We start from the raw sequence: 11,712 nt of genomic DNA, 5'->3' as shown, positions 1-11,712 counted from the left end.
TCACAAAGAAGGAAGAAACCTGTTTATACACTAAATTACGGACGTCACTTACCAATGCTCTTGAAAACAAAGCTTTCTCCTTCACCAAAACCCACTTTAAAACTCCCCCTTCAAAGCATACATCACCCACAAGATGCATGGGTTTCCACAATTCAAATAGTTTTGCCCCAAAACTGCCATACATTGTAGACTGCAGAGAATAGACCATAAGTCCAAAACCCCAACTCCAAAAGACATGATTTCAAGCTTCAAAAAATCTCTAGTAATATTTTCAAACTCTACAACAAAAGTTCTAAAATCCTTCAAATCTAACCCACGCACAACTATGTGCAAAATCAACGCTAACATGATGCTGTAATAGGAAGACTAGGTGTAGAGAGAGCTAGTCAAAGGCAAAAAACAGAACAGAGAGAGCATGAGGGAGTCCCAACAACCAAAAACCATAAAAAATCTGACATTTTCTTGAACGTTTTTCAATTTTCACATGTATATAAGTTATGTACAAGTCTCACTTCAAAAAACTCAACCATGGGCACTTACAGTAGCCCGACAGCTGGCGCCATACTAGTGACTTGCCCTGCATGTACATGTGCTTGCTAAAGCAAGCTAAAAACCCCACAAAAATAAATCCCACACACACTTTTGACATCGAGCTTCATGTCCGTATGTAGAAATTTACAAAAAACGGGGTGTCAAAAATACGCCCAACAACGACTCGGCCATCTCTTCAGGTAATCCCGCATTGAATTGTTGCTTTTGCTCGGTGAAGTCTATCTTTTGAAAGACAATAGCCTTGAGATGTAAATTCCAAAACTTGTCCACATATTTGTGGATAGACTCGTTGGAGAGCAACTTCAAGCTCCGCCAATTCGGTAAGCACTTTGTCCTTTGCATCGCTTGCAAGGAATTGCTTCATGATGGAAACTCATAGAGTTTTCCATGTCTTTGGGGCTTCGCCATTGCCACGAAGCCTAGCTCACCATTGACGAGAATATTTCTGGAAGTGCATGGCTACATGGCGTAGCTTGGAGAACTCCGTGAATCCCTCGTCTCCAAAGGCCGCGTCAAATTGCTGGATGAAGGCCAATACTTTTTCGGTAGCACCAAAGGTGCCATCATAGGTGAGAAAAGAGATACTCTTTCCTCCCTCTTTGAATTTATTGAGCTTTTGAGACCTTCTCCATGCAGAGTAGGATTTGTAATTTCCTCTCCTCTTGTATTCTCTAGGAGAATAGATGTTGCTTTCGTCGGAAAAGGAGGAAGGTGAAGAAGAAGGAGAAGAGGGTGACCTCTTTCTTGTCTTTTTCTTCCTTTGTTTCCTCTCTTCCCTTTCGGAGTGACGAGGAGAAGGACTATGGGTTGACCGTTTCCTCTTGGGAGGAGTTGGCAACCGTCTAAATCGCCGTCTTCGTGGAGCCACATCTTCAGAGGAATCGTTAGGGATTCACTTCTTTCTTGTTCTTTGGATTCCTCTTCTCTTTTATGGGAGAGAGTCTTTTTTTGGGAGTCTCATCAAGAGGCCTCCTAAGCTCTCTCTCCTCTTGTAGAGGAAGGGAAATCCCATAAGCACGAAGTTGTTGGGTAATTTCGGCTTGCAAAGCAAGGTTGCCCATAGCTTGATGCAACCTAGTACCAAGATAATTAACAAACATGGGGGCATCATCATTAGCACCTTCATGTGAAAAATCAAGGCTATCAATGTTCATTCTACTCTCTTGGTTATTGTCAGTCATGCTAATTAAACTTATGTATAGAATTACTTTGTGTTTTGGTATCCTCAAAAAGCTTAGTTGCTACTCTTCTTTACATTTGAAAATTAGTTCTCAAGCAGCCACACTCGTGGTTTAGACACTGTTGATTGCAAAGACCAGTGGAGAGGGTCTAATATTGCTCTGTTGATTATGGTTCATGTTGAGTGGTTAAGCCAAAGGCAAGCCTCGAGAGACTTCATTATTAAGAATATAGTTTCCAACGGTGTACCTCGAACTAAGTCCTTTTCAACCAAGATGATAGATCCCTGCCCCACTTACCCTATTGCAATGAACATGTCCAACCTTTCATGGACCACTTAAGGACCTCTCTTCTTAAGCAAGAAAAGAGAAACCAATAGCTCTGATATGAATGTAATGAAAATGGCCTAGGAACTTTGAGAATAGCGGAATTAAGAGAATTAGAGTGAGCATTTTGATGAGACTACTTTGAGAACATAGAGGGTGAATTTAATTAGCCGTAGCAGCATAACCATTATACTTAATTAACTTGACATGAGCAATACTTTTGCAAGAGAGAGAGTTAGAGGACATGACAACAGTTGAGGACTGGATTTATGTGAAGCCGGTCCCCCCCTCCAATAGGCTTTTGTATTATAGATTCTCCCATCAAGAGAGACTCGGTACAATACAATCTTTGTGTTCCTTGTGACCTAAGCGATGCAATGAAGATGGAAAGCTTCATGCATGATGAGCATAACATAAACTTGGTAAAAGAATTAACCATCCCCAACCTCAATCCCAAGGCCTAAAACACCTTCAAAGGTGGAGAGAGCTAGCGGGGAATGAGGATAGGGAAGATGAAGAAGAAGCATGCATAGGAGAAAGAAATAGTTCCTCGCTTATCATCACTCTTCTTGCTTAGCATAGCATAAGAGCATAGGAATGAAGATGAAGAATATGGCAAGCTTAAGCATTGAAGCACGGCTCTTGGTTGGATTTGCAATCCATAGCCAAGAGTGTTGGTGTAGACACTCAACTTCTCAACAAGCTTGGAGAAGGAGATGGGGCTCTTGCACTTTGCACCTGACACAAGAAGAGAGAGAGAGAGTGTGTGTATGTGTGTGTGTGTGTGTATGGGAATATATCCTGCAAGCAGACCCCATCCTTGCTTGGGTCAACCCCCTCTTCTATCTCATGGCTCATTGGACCCCTTCAAGCCTAGCCAATTACATGCAGAGTGCATATTAAGCAACCATGCTAGCCTTGGGACAAGTGTCCCCCTTTTCCCTTTGAGAGAGAGGACTTGATAAATGCATACACAATTAATTATGAGAGGCCAACCGATAGGCTTTAGGCACCTTATGAGGGCAACATGGAGAGGAACTTGACATGTGTCCCTATTGCTTCATTAGGCAAGGCTTGACTTGTGTGAGGGTGTGTGTGTGTGTTCTCTCTCTTGCCCCTACTTGTAGGGCTCGCCCCTGCTTGTAGGGATCTTTGTTGACTTTTGGAACACCTTAAACCCCTCATGCTTGGAGAAGGTTCCCACCTCAACCACAACCCTATCAAGGTTGGAGAAGGTTCCCACCTCAAGCTCAGCCCTAGAACCTCAAGCACGACAAGCACCTTAGTCAGCAAGCACGACAGGCACCTCAAGGACCTTAATCAACAAGCACGACAAGCACCTCGGGTCAGGTTCCCACCTCAAGCATAGCCGTAGCTTGCCTACGGTCTAAGGACTTTTAACACTAACCTTTGGAGGTTTTTAATGAAGCTAACCTTAAGGTCTTTAAACTCCATTAGCTAGCTTTGCTCTTTGACATACCATCTCTCATTTGGACCCTTTAACCTTGATCGCGTGTTGAGATAGATCCATAAGCACATGTCTATATCCTAACCCTTGTTCCTGTTTATTCTCCCACATTAAATGATCAGTTTAATATGAGAAAATCATTTGGATTGGTTAGATATTAGATTTTATGACATTTCCTACCTTACCCAACCCCTATACCTCACCACCACCAATGAGTGATTCTTTAGAGACACGTTTGCTGGGGTAGGTTGACCTACCCCAAGCATCCTATCATTGTGTGCACACATATCCCTTGTGGTCTTTATTTAGTGTTGGTTGCGTCCCATGCTCCATGTGCTCGTTTTGCTACTGAGGCTCGCCATGTGGCAGTGCTCTTTCTTTATCCAAAGGGGATACTTTCCGCAAAGAAAAATTTTGAGCTATCTAGCAAATTAACTGGAGTTCAGAAATCCAACGGACAAACATCACCTCAATGGCGCGAAAACTAGTTTTGAATGCTAAGCATTCTTCAGGCTACTCGTGTAAGTGAGTGGCTGGCAGGCTGCGTGTGTGTGCGTGAGAGAGAGAGAGAGAGAGAGAGAGAGAGAGAGAGAGAGAGAATCAGCAGTTATCAAGCTACTGAGAGAGAGAGAGAGAGAGAGAGAGAGAGAGGGAGAGAGAGAAAGAGAGAATCAGCATTTATCAAGCTACTTGTGTGTGTGTGACATGTGTGTGTGTGTGTGTGTGTGTGAGAGAGAGAGAGAGAGAGAGAGAGAGAGAGAGCGCTTCATGGAAGTTTTTCAGGGTGGCAGCCAGTCGACCGATAAAAACAGAGGTGAGTTCAAAGTTGCCCCTTGAGGCTTGCACATTTCTACGCCGTTTGGTTTTTTGTGAAATCCTTTTTGTTTTCAGCGAAGCAACCTCAAAGCCCCTGATCATCTTTACGTTTAATACCCATCATCCACATTAACTGTAGGGATGTGCTTCAGCAGCTCTCACTGAAAAAAATATATTGTCAGGAACAGCCGACTAGTGCCAAAGCCAGTGCGTTGCAACCCGTAGGGTAATCCTCTGCATTCAAATTATCTCAACCACGGGCTTTACTGGTTTAGTTGAGATTGTGCGTATTTAGAAACCACCCTTGCCTGTTTTTACAATCAGAGAAGAGAGTTTGCATATCTAAGGACATCCTACATCAGGTATAAGATGCATGCCAAGACTTGAGAGGCGTATTTTCCCCTTTCAAACCATCTGATAGCCCATGACAAGGCTGAGAAGGTCCTTTTCAAATGTTCCATTACCGTCAGAAGCACAAATGTTCCTCAAATTTCTGACATATTAATATGGTTCTGATTGTTGGTGAATGGCATGATGCAGGAGGCGCCATGCTCATCGAAGAAGATGGTGAAACTATCCCACTTTCGCAACTCATTGCATCCCTTGAGACAGAAACTATCCGAGTTAGAAAGTTGTTGTCTTTCAATAGATTGGGGTCACAAACCGATAAAGTGGGGTCGCAAACCGTGCTTATTGGTCTGGAGTCTCTTTTGAGCTCAATTCAGAAATTGGAAGGTGAGGCAGATTTGATGGCTTGGTTTAAGTCCCAGCACAAGCCAGAAGGACTCACGTTCTACCAAGTGAAGACCCTCATAGACAAGCACAATCTCAAAGAAGAGGTGAGGAGGTGCTTTTGGAATGGTGACGAAGAGACCTGTCCTCAAAAGGGGAAACCGATTTCTCTCTTGAGATGTTGTCAACAAGACATGGCTGCACACATATATTCTCGATATATTGCAGCCAATCGGGGCCGATTGCCCTCCCATAGGCAGATTCCCATCTCATTTGCCATGTACTTGCATGCCGAGTTTGTGCTACACAAGCATGTAAATTACAAGAGTGTGCGGCCCAGGGCGCACAATACCAGTACATGGAAAATTTTGGGTTCTGCACAAACACCGCTCGCATATACGCTTGACTGTAGAAGTGCTCCAACAGAACAATCACCTAACAATAAGAGAAACATAATATCATCAGAATATCTGTTGCAGGTATCCTCTATTCTTCGACTAGATATCACTTTTCCCTAATCCACTATGGCTTTTTGCAAAGTAAGCTATGGTGCTATACAATATTTTGCATGTCTTGAATGAAGGAGTCTGAAAAATGTATCGGAGCATTTCTCTCTTATCACTAGTAGGATTTTTGTGCTTTTATCATTGAGCTTGTAATGTAGGAATCAGCAAGTTTGATCCACACCCCTTGCATCAAGGTGGAATCAAGTTCAGAGAAATACACAACAAGTTCAGTGTCTTCAACATTGCCTGTAGAACCATGCGCGAAGGTATAGCGGTGAATTACATGAAAATGATGAAGCTATTGTATTAGCAAAGTTCTGATGCTTACGTGGCCGATGTGCTCATAATGTAGGAACCATCTGGGTTGCTCTACACACCAACAAGCTTATCAACCTCAACATCTGAAGCAAAGTCAGATTTGGCAAAAAAAGACACAATGAGTTCTCTGTCTTCGCTAGTACACATAGCACCATGCAGAAAGGTAAGTGTTAGAGATTCACATAGAAGCAAATGAAGTGCTTGGTGTCTTGGGTGTATGTGCCGAGTTTTGTGCTTTCATGGTTGCTGTGTTTGTAATGTAGAAATCCTCAAGGTCGATGTGCGAATCTCCCGCAGTACAGCACTTGACATTCGAAGCGAAGGGAAAAGCCTCAGTGTGTTTATCGCAGCCTTCACCGATACCCAGGGTGCTTTGCACGAAGGTAAAATAATATGGAATGAATTGACGGCACTCGAAACCTTGTTTGCATGGTCTTCTTTGGTTGTAAGTACCATATGCTTCTTATTCAGGAATCATCAGGGGCGGTCCACGCGCCTTCTACGTTGCTAGATGTAATCTCTGAGGTGAAGGCAGGTTCATCGTGTTCAGCTGTACACATTGCAGCTTCTGTGAAGGTAAGATAAGAGCTTTTTGTGACTACCTTGAAGTGCAGTAAAGATGAAACATGCAAACTTGATTAAATTTCAGGCTGAAGATTCTAAGACACGGGTGGCCAAAAGCTGGAAACATTTGGAAGGAGCAATCAGACAAGGGCTCTCTGACTGTAATCTACAGTTTGAGGAGGTGCACCAAAAGCTCGAGGAAAGGGAACTGCAGCTGAGTGAGGCAAAGCAGCAAAACCAAGCGCTCGCAAAGCAGCTTCACGGAATCGAAGAGACACGGCAAAAGCTGGAGGAAACAACGCAGCATTTGAAAGAGACCTGTCTGCAGCTTGAAGAGCAGGAAAAACTAATAATCAATTTGAGATATCAGGCAGAGGTGCATGACAGGGAAGTAAAAGAGGACAATTATCGTCAACAAGTGCATGAGAGGGAGTTGCTAGAAGAGCTTACCTCCACACGTATCGCCCTCCACAATGCCAGACATGTTCTGGCATATCTTTCTCCTCGTATGCTCGAGCGAAGTACGGCTATTTCTCTACAGATTGTTCCGCCATCAGATGTGTTTTTGCCTGATTCGGCCTGTCAACATGAGCAATGTGGCATTTGTCATACTGACCTTAATTGCATCGGATGGTTTACATTAGGGTGTAAACATTCGTTCCATTTGCACTGTCTCACACAGAGTCTTGCACGGCTGGCAACGTGCGAGGTTTGCAAGGTTGCAGTTCCGGAGGTGCTCTACAGAAGCTTAGGGATGGATGATCTTCATCCAGCCAAATATGGAGGGCATAACAACTAATGCCACAGAGATACAGGAAATATTGTTCTACAAGAGGGTTAATCCCTGAAAGATGATACGGTTGTTCTACAGGGATCAGTGTTTTGAATGTTGTTCTCCTACCAGTTTGTTCTGCTAATTGGGCTTACAATGCGAATATGCAACCGGATAATATCCTTGGTGGTGTTTGACCTCCCTGCTAGATTAACACGTTGTTTTGATATAGAATGCGTACATGTGGCACGACGATCACAATTCCCAAGTGTATTTATCTGAATACAAAGAGCATGATGGATTATGTAGAAATTGACTTGCTGTGTCAAAGAGCAGGTTCAAGGGCCAATTCCTTTTCTCAGAATACCAATTTATAGCTAGCTAAATGCTTGCATAGCACTGTTATTCTGCAGGTCATGTCTTGTTATTGGGGTAATTTCATCATGCTGCAGATCGCCCGCTATTAAACAACTTTTTATTAGCTGAGAGCACTAATCAAGCACGTCTATAATGAGTATATGCAAGGTGATACTCAAGATGAGTTAAGGTTTTATGAACACGGTCATCAGAATAGCGTTGTAGCATAAGCAGTCTTATCACAAAATGCTCTACTTTTTTCATTGGAGGGCCACACTTGGACCGTGGTGTCACAAGAGCAGCTCTGGCACCTGTCCGGCACTTCCTCTTAATGTTAAGGGCATATTGTCTCAGATTTAAATGTAGAAGAGAATGGTCAGGTTGTATAGTATATTGTCACAGATGGTGCAGAAAAAAGTTTCAAGATTGTGGGAGCCTACCCATCTGTCTTTGTTGATATAGCTTGTCTTTGCAAGCTTGTCGTGAATTTCAAGGGGTCATACTCATCTGTAATTTTTTGGAGCTAGAAAATCATTCAAGTTTCTTGATCCTAGGAGCATGGAGATTGTCAGTCAAAATCTTTAGCATGCAGTCATGAGGTTGCTTGGAAACTTGAGACTGTTGCTCGACTGCGTGTTACTTGAAAGAAACAGCAGAAGAAAAAACTCTTCATATTATAAAGTGTTTGCCTATATATGTTATACCTGGTGCTGCTGCTTTTGCCTCTGGCATCTCTTCAGGCGGGTTGTACCCCTGTTTTCTCCTCTTGCATCTTTAACGGCTGAGTTCACTGGTGTTTTTGTTTCTATAGCATCTGTCCATCCGAGTCTTCTCCCATGTTTATCAGCTGGTTCCACCTGTGTTGTCATCTCCAGCATTTTCTCTCCTTGCTGTAGTAGACCTTTGGACGTTGTGAGTGGGAAGAGCGTTGGTATTATGCTCCAGTCTAATGCAAAGGAAATTGTTTTCTCTGTTTTGGGCTTTTGGGCAATTTTCTTGCTAATGAGTGCTATGACCTTGACTCAGGAGATCTATTTCCTTGCCATAGAGTAGGAAGGAGAAAGGAGCTCTGTAAAACCTTCTTTATCCACCATAGGGATTGCACAGCACACTCAAAATAATTATCAAGAGTCCTCTTGTTATTAAGAAAACAACTTCTCAAATGGCAACGTATGAAAATCCAATCCACCAAGAAGAGCTTAGTTGTCCTCAAAGGCACTGCCCTTTTGCCGAAGTGCACTTACACTCTTGGTCTAGAGCGTTCTAGCTAAAATCAAACACACCCCAAAATGTATGAAAATCCTCCAATTTATGTGTTGCATTGAAAGCTCTTTTTTCCATCCTCTATTGCATGTGACAACCCACAACACAACAAGAGCTGTGAGACCTTCATCCCTACTCCCAAAGTCCCTTGCTTATCTACTGTCATAAAGGGAGGAGCTATGGGAAGGAATTTTGAGCCAATGTTTATATAAGGAGTTAGCTCAATTAAAAAATGGACAGTTGGCATACATGTTGATCAAAGGCTAAAGCATTGCCAAACACCAAGATTTTTGCCACAGCCCTCAACATGTTTCATCCTTCAAAATGCAAGCATAGCTAGTCCAGACAGGGAGCCCACATGGAAATCATCACTACTTTGGTTGACCACATCGAAATCATCACTACTTTGGCAATCAAGATTAGATGACAGAAGATACAGTAGGTTAAGTTGTTAATTTTATTTATTGGGAAAACATGCTCGTGCACAGAGAGAGCCCTGTTTTCTTAGCGATGCCGAGGAAGAACAATTCGTTTTCCACGGAATGCTTGTTAGCCTACTTGGTGAGCCCAATACTCGAGCCCACAAGCGGCCACATGGTGGTAAAAAAAAAGCACCGAGCGCAGGCCAGCCGCCAAAGCACCACGCGACCCGCAGCTATGAAAAAAACCAGAGGAGATGGGAGCTCTCATGGGGTTTGCGACCTGTTTATCGCATGCCCTGCAGGCTTATGTGCTGCAGTTCCATACCCTCCAGACAATTTTCATGTGATGTCCGCCCTTGCACGAGAGTCTTCATTTGATTACTTGGGACGAGCCGCCGAGCTCCTCTTGTTATTTCTAATTTCTGACAGCAGCTTATTAAAGGGGCAGATGACAGAACAGGGAAAGCAGCACGCAATCGGGAAGGAAAGTGATTACATTTCTTGGATGAGATTCATAAGCAAGTATCTTTTGTGGAAGCAGATGTTAAGCACAAAAGTCTCAGAAACAATAAAAGGAGATTTCAATGTGCTCGAATTTAGGTTGCAGGTGATCGAGAGCAGGAGGCATCATCGTCGAGGAAACTCGGGCTTTTGAACGTTCACAATAGTTCATTTCTTATATTATTGGAGTGACCACAATCCCAACTCTTCACCATACTTTTTGGATGGCACTTGTGTATGGCATGCTTTGTAGATTTATTATTTTTACTTTGTGCCTAGCTGCAAAACAAAATGTTTAGCTATTCACATTGCTTTTATGTAGCATACTCCAACAAAATGTTTAGCTATTCACATTGCTTTTACTTAGCATACTCCAAAAATTATCCTCTGGCTTGCGTAATTGGACGACACCCATCCACGATTACCAAGTCGGTAGTGCATTTTCATTTTTAGTTTGTTGATGCTTTTTGTATTTTTTGAGTTTGTCAATGCTTCCTTAAGTTTAGTCTAGCCCACAAGGGGAGGTGCTTATCCCTTCAAAATATTAGCCATGTTACATGGTCGAGCAAGGGCCGCGTACCATCGGGTAAGAGCCACGTATAGGCATCACCATGGCCACTTAATTGATGCACCACGTGCTGGGAACGACGGAGAGAACTCATAGTGCTCAACCAGCTAGGAACCTCCTCCTTGGGTGACCCACCCCACGAGGAGGATGCACTCGAGTGTCCAAAGACAAAAGCCCTAACAATGTGAACACCAAGTGAGCACAAGTGTCTCACTAGAGTGTGACCCAACGGGGGGCTTCAACCCACAACCTACAACCAAATCCTTACCGCTAGACTAACTCTTTGGGAAAAATTGGACCATTTTACATACGCAATTCTTTTAAAAAAATTTGTCAATGCACTTTCTACTTCATTTACTTCAATGCTAGATGCTTGATGTCAATCTATGTATGTCCTGTTAGGTTCTTTAGCAACGCCCACCAACCAAGACTAGTGAGGTGCCATGGGCCTGAATGAGAGTGGCGGTCGCCATGGTAGTTCTGGCGATGTCACGAGAGCCCATTATAACTTTTTAATGGATATAGCAGCACAAAGATTCAAGTAGTGCAATGCGAGGTAAATGGATGGGCATATTTCGTTGATAGCCATCCTCCTGATGCTCCCTGTAAGTCTCGATAAATGGTGTCATGTCAACAAGATCTCATAAAGAGTCCCAACCTCCTGCATCATCTCTCCGACTGAACTGCCTATCACTACAGGGTAATGCACCTTTATGTTTTTCCAACAAGAGCGGTCAACACAGTTTTGTGGTTGGAGAGCTCCTAGGAAGGCCAACAATTTTGAAGGAGGAGCAGTTCGATGATTCTATAGGCGTCGAAGCCTATGACAAAGATCTTTATGCTGTGAATCAGACCTTGCACCGTATGACCGGATCAGGATTCATGCACGTGTCAGCCAATAAAGTGATTGATCCATTGTCACCACTGTCATAGATGACCTTGTTGTCGAGCATGACTGCCACATCAATGTACTCCAATAGGGAGTGGTTGGACAAGATGCTCTTGCAGGGCTCCACCACGACTTTGAAGATCTACAGGGAGAGATAGACGGTTAAGCCAAGTTTTAATTTTTTGTCGTAGTCCATTGGCAAGTGCTCCAGGAGTAGAGAGCCAAGGCCAGAGCGGGTGTTGCCGCCCACTACACAGAATACCAAGAATCCTTGCAGCCCGGTGTAGTTGTCGGCTAGCTTCCGAATATGGTCCAAGCAAAGGCCCACGATTTCCTTGCCAGCTGGGTGCAATAATTAGGACATTAATTAGTAAGTAATTAGGATATTACTTAACTATTTAGGACATTAATTAGCAAGTAATTAGGGTATACACACATGCCATGATCATACTCTCTTAACAAAATGATTCTCAATTAAT

The 11,712-nt window shown here is 43.3% G+C and overlaps 1 protein-coding gene across 3 annotated transcripts; it reads left to right on the top strand.

Moving 5' to 3' along the window:
- The first annotated feature begins 3,861 nt into the window (after nucleotides 1-3,861).
- LOC147446900 (uncharacterized) lies at nucleotides 3,862-7,413 on the top strand. Of its 3 annotated transcripts, XM_086522846.1 has the most exons (8): nucleotides 3,862-4,046; nucleotides 4,309-4,339; nucleotides 4,882-5,552; nucleotides 5,738-5,845; nucleotides 5,932-6,060; nucleotides 6,161-6,280; nucleotides 6,369-6,473; nucleotides 6,547-7,413. In XM_086522846.1, exons 1-8 carry the CDS (start codon nucleotides 4,020-4,022, stop codon nucleotides 7,258-7,260), a joined length of 1,905 nt encoding a protein of 634 aa, XP_086378972.1. In that variant the 5' UTR covers nucleotides 3,862-4,019; the 3' UTR covers nucleotides 7,261-7,413. The 3 variants fall into 3 exon arrangements, with proteins under 3 accessions (XP_086378972.1, XP_086378973.1, XP_086378971.1); XM_086522847.1 differs by lacking the exon at nucleotides 4,309-4,339 and having other exon boundaries at nucleotides 3,875-4,046; XM_086522845.1 differs by having other exon boundaries at nucleotides 3,875-4,339.
- The last annotated feature ends 4,299 nt before the right edge of the window (nucleotides 7,414-11,712 follow it).

This window comes from Adiantum capillus-veneris, chromosome 11 (genome assembly GCF_014529385.1).
Source record: "Adiantum capillus-veneris isolate H3 chromosome 11, ASM1452938v2, whole genome shotgun sequence".
Lineage (NCBI taxonomy): Eukaryota > Viridiplantae > Streptophyta > Polypodiopsida > Polypodiales > Pteridaceae > Adiantum > Adiantum capillus-veneris.
Note: the sequence above shows the minus strand (reverse complement) of the source record. Positions and strands in the feature narration are given on the sequence as shown.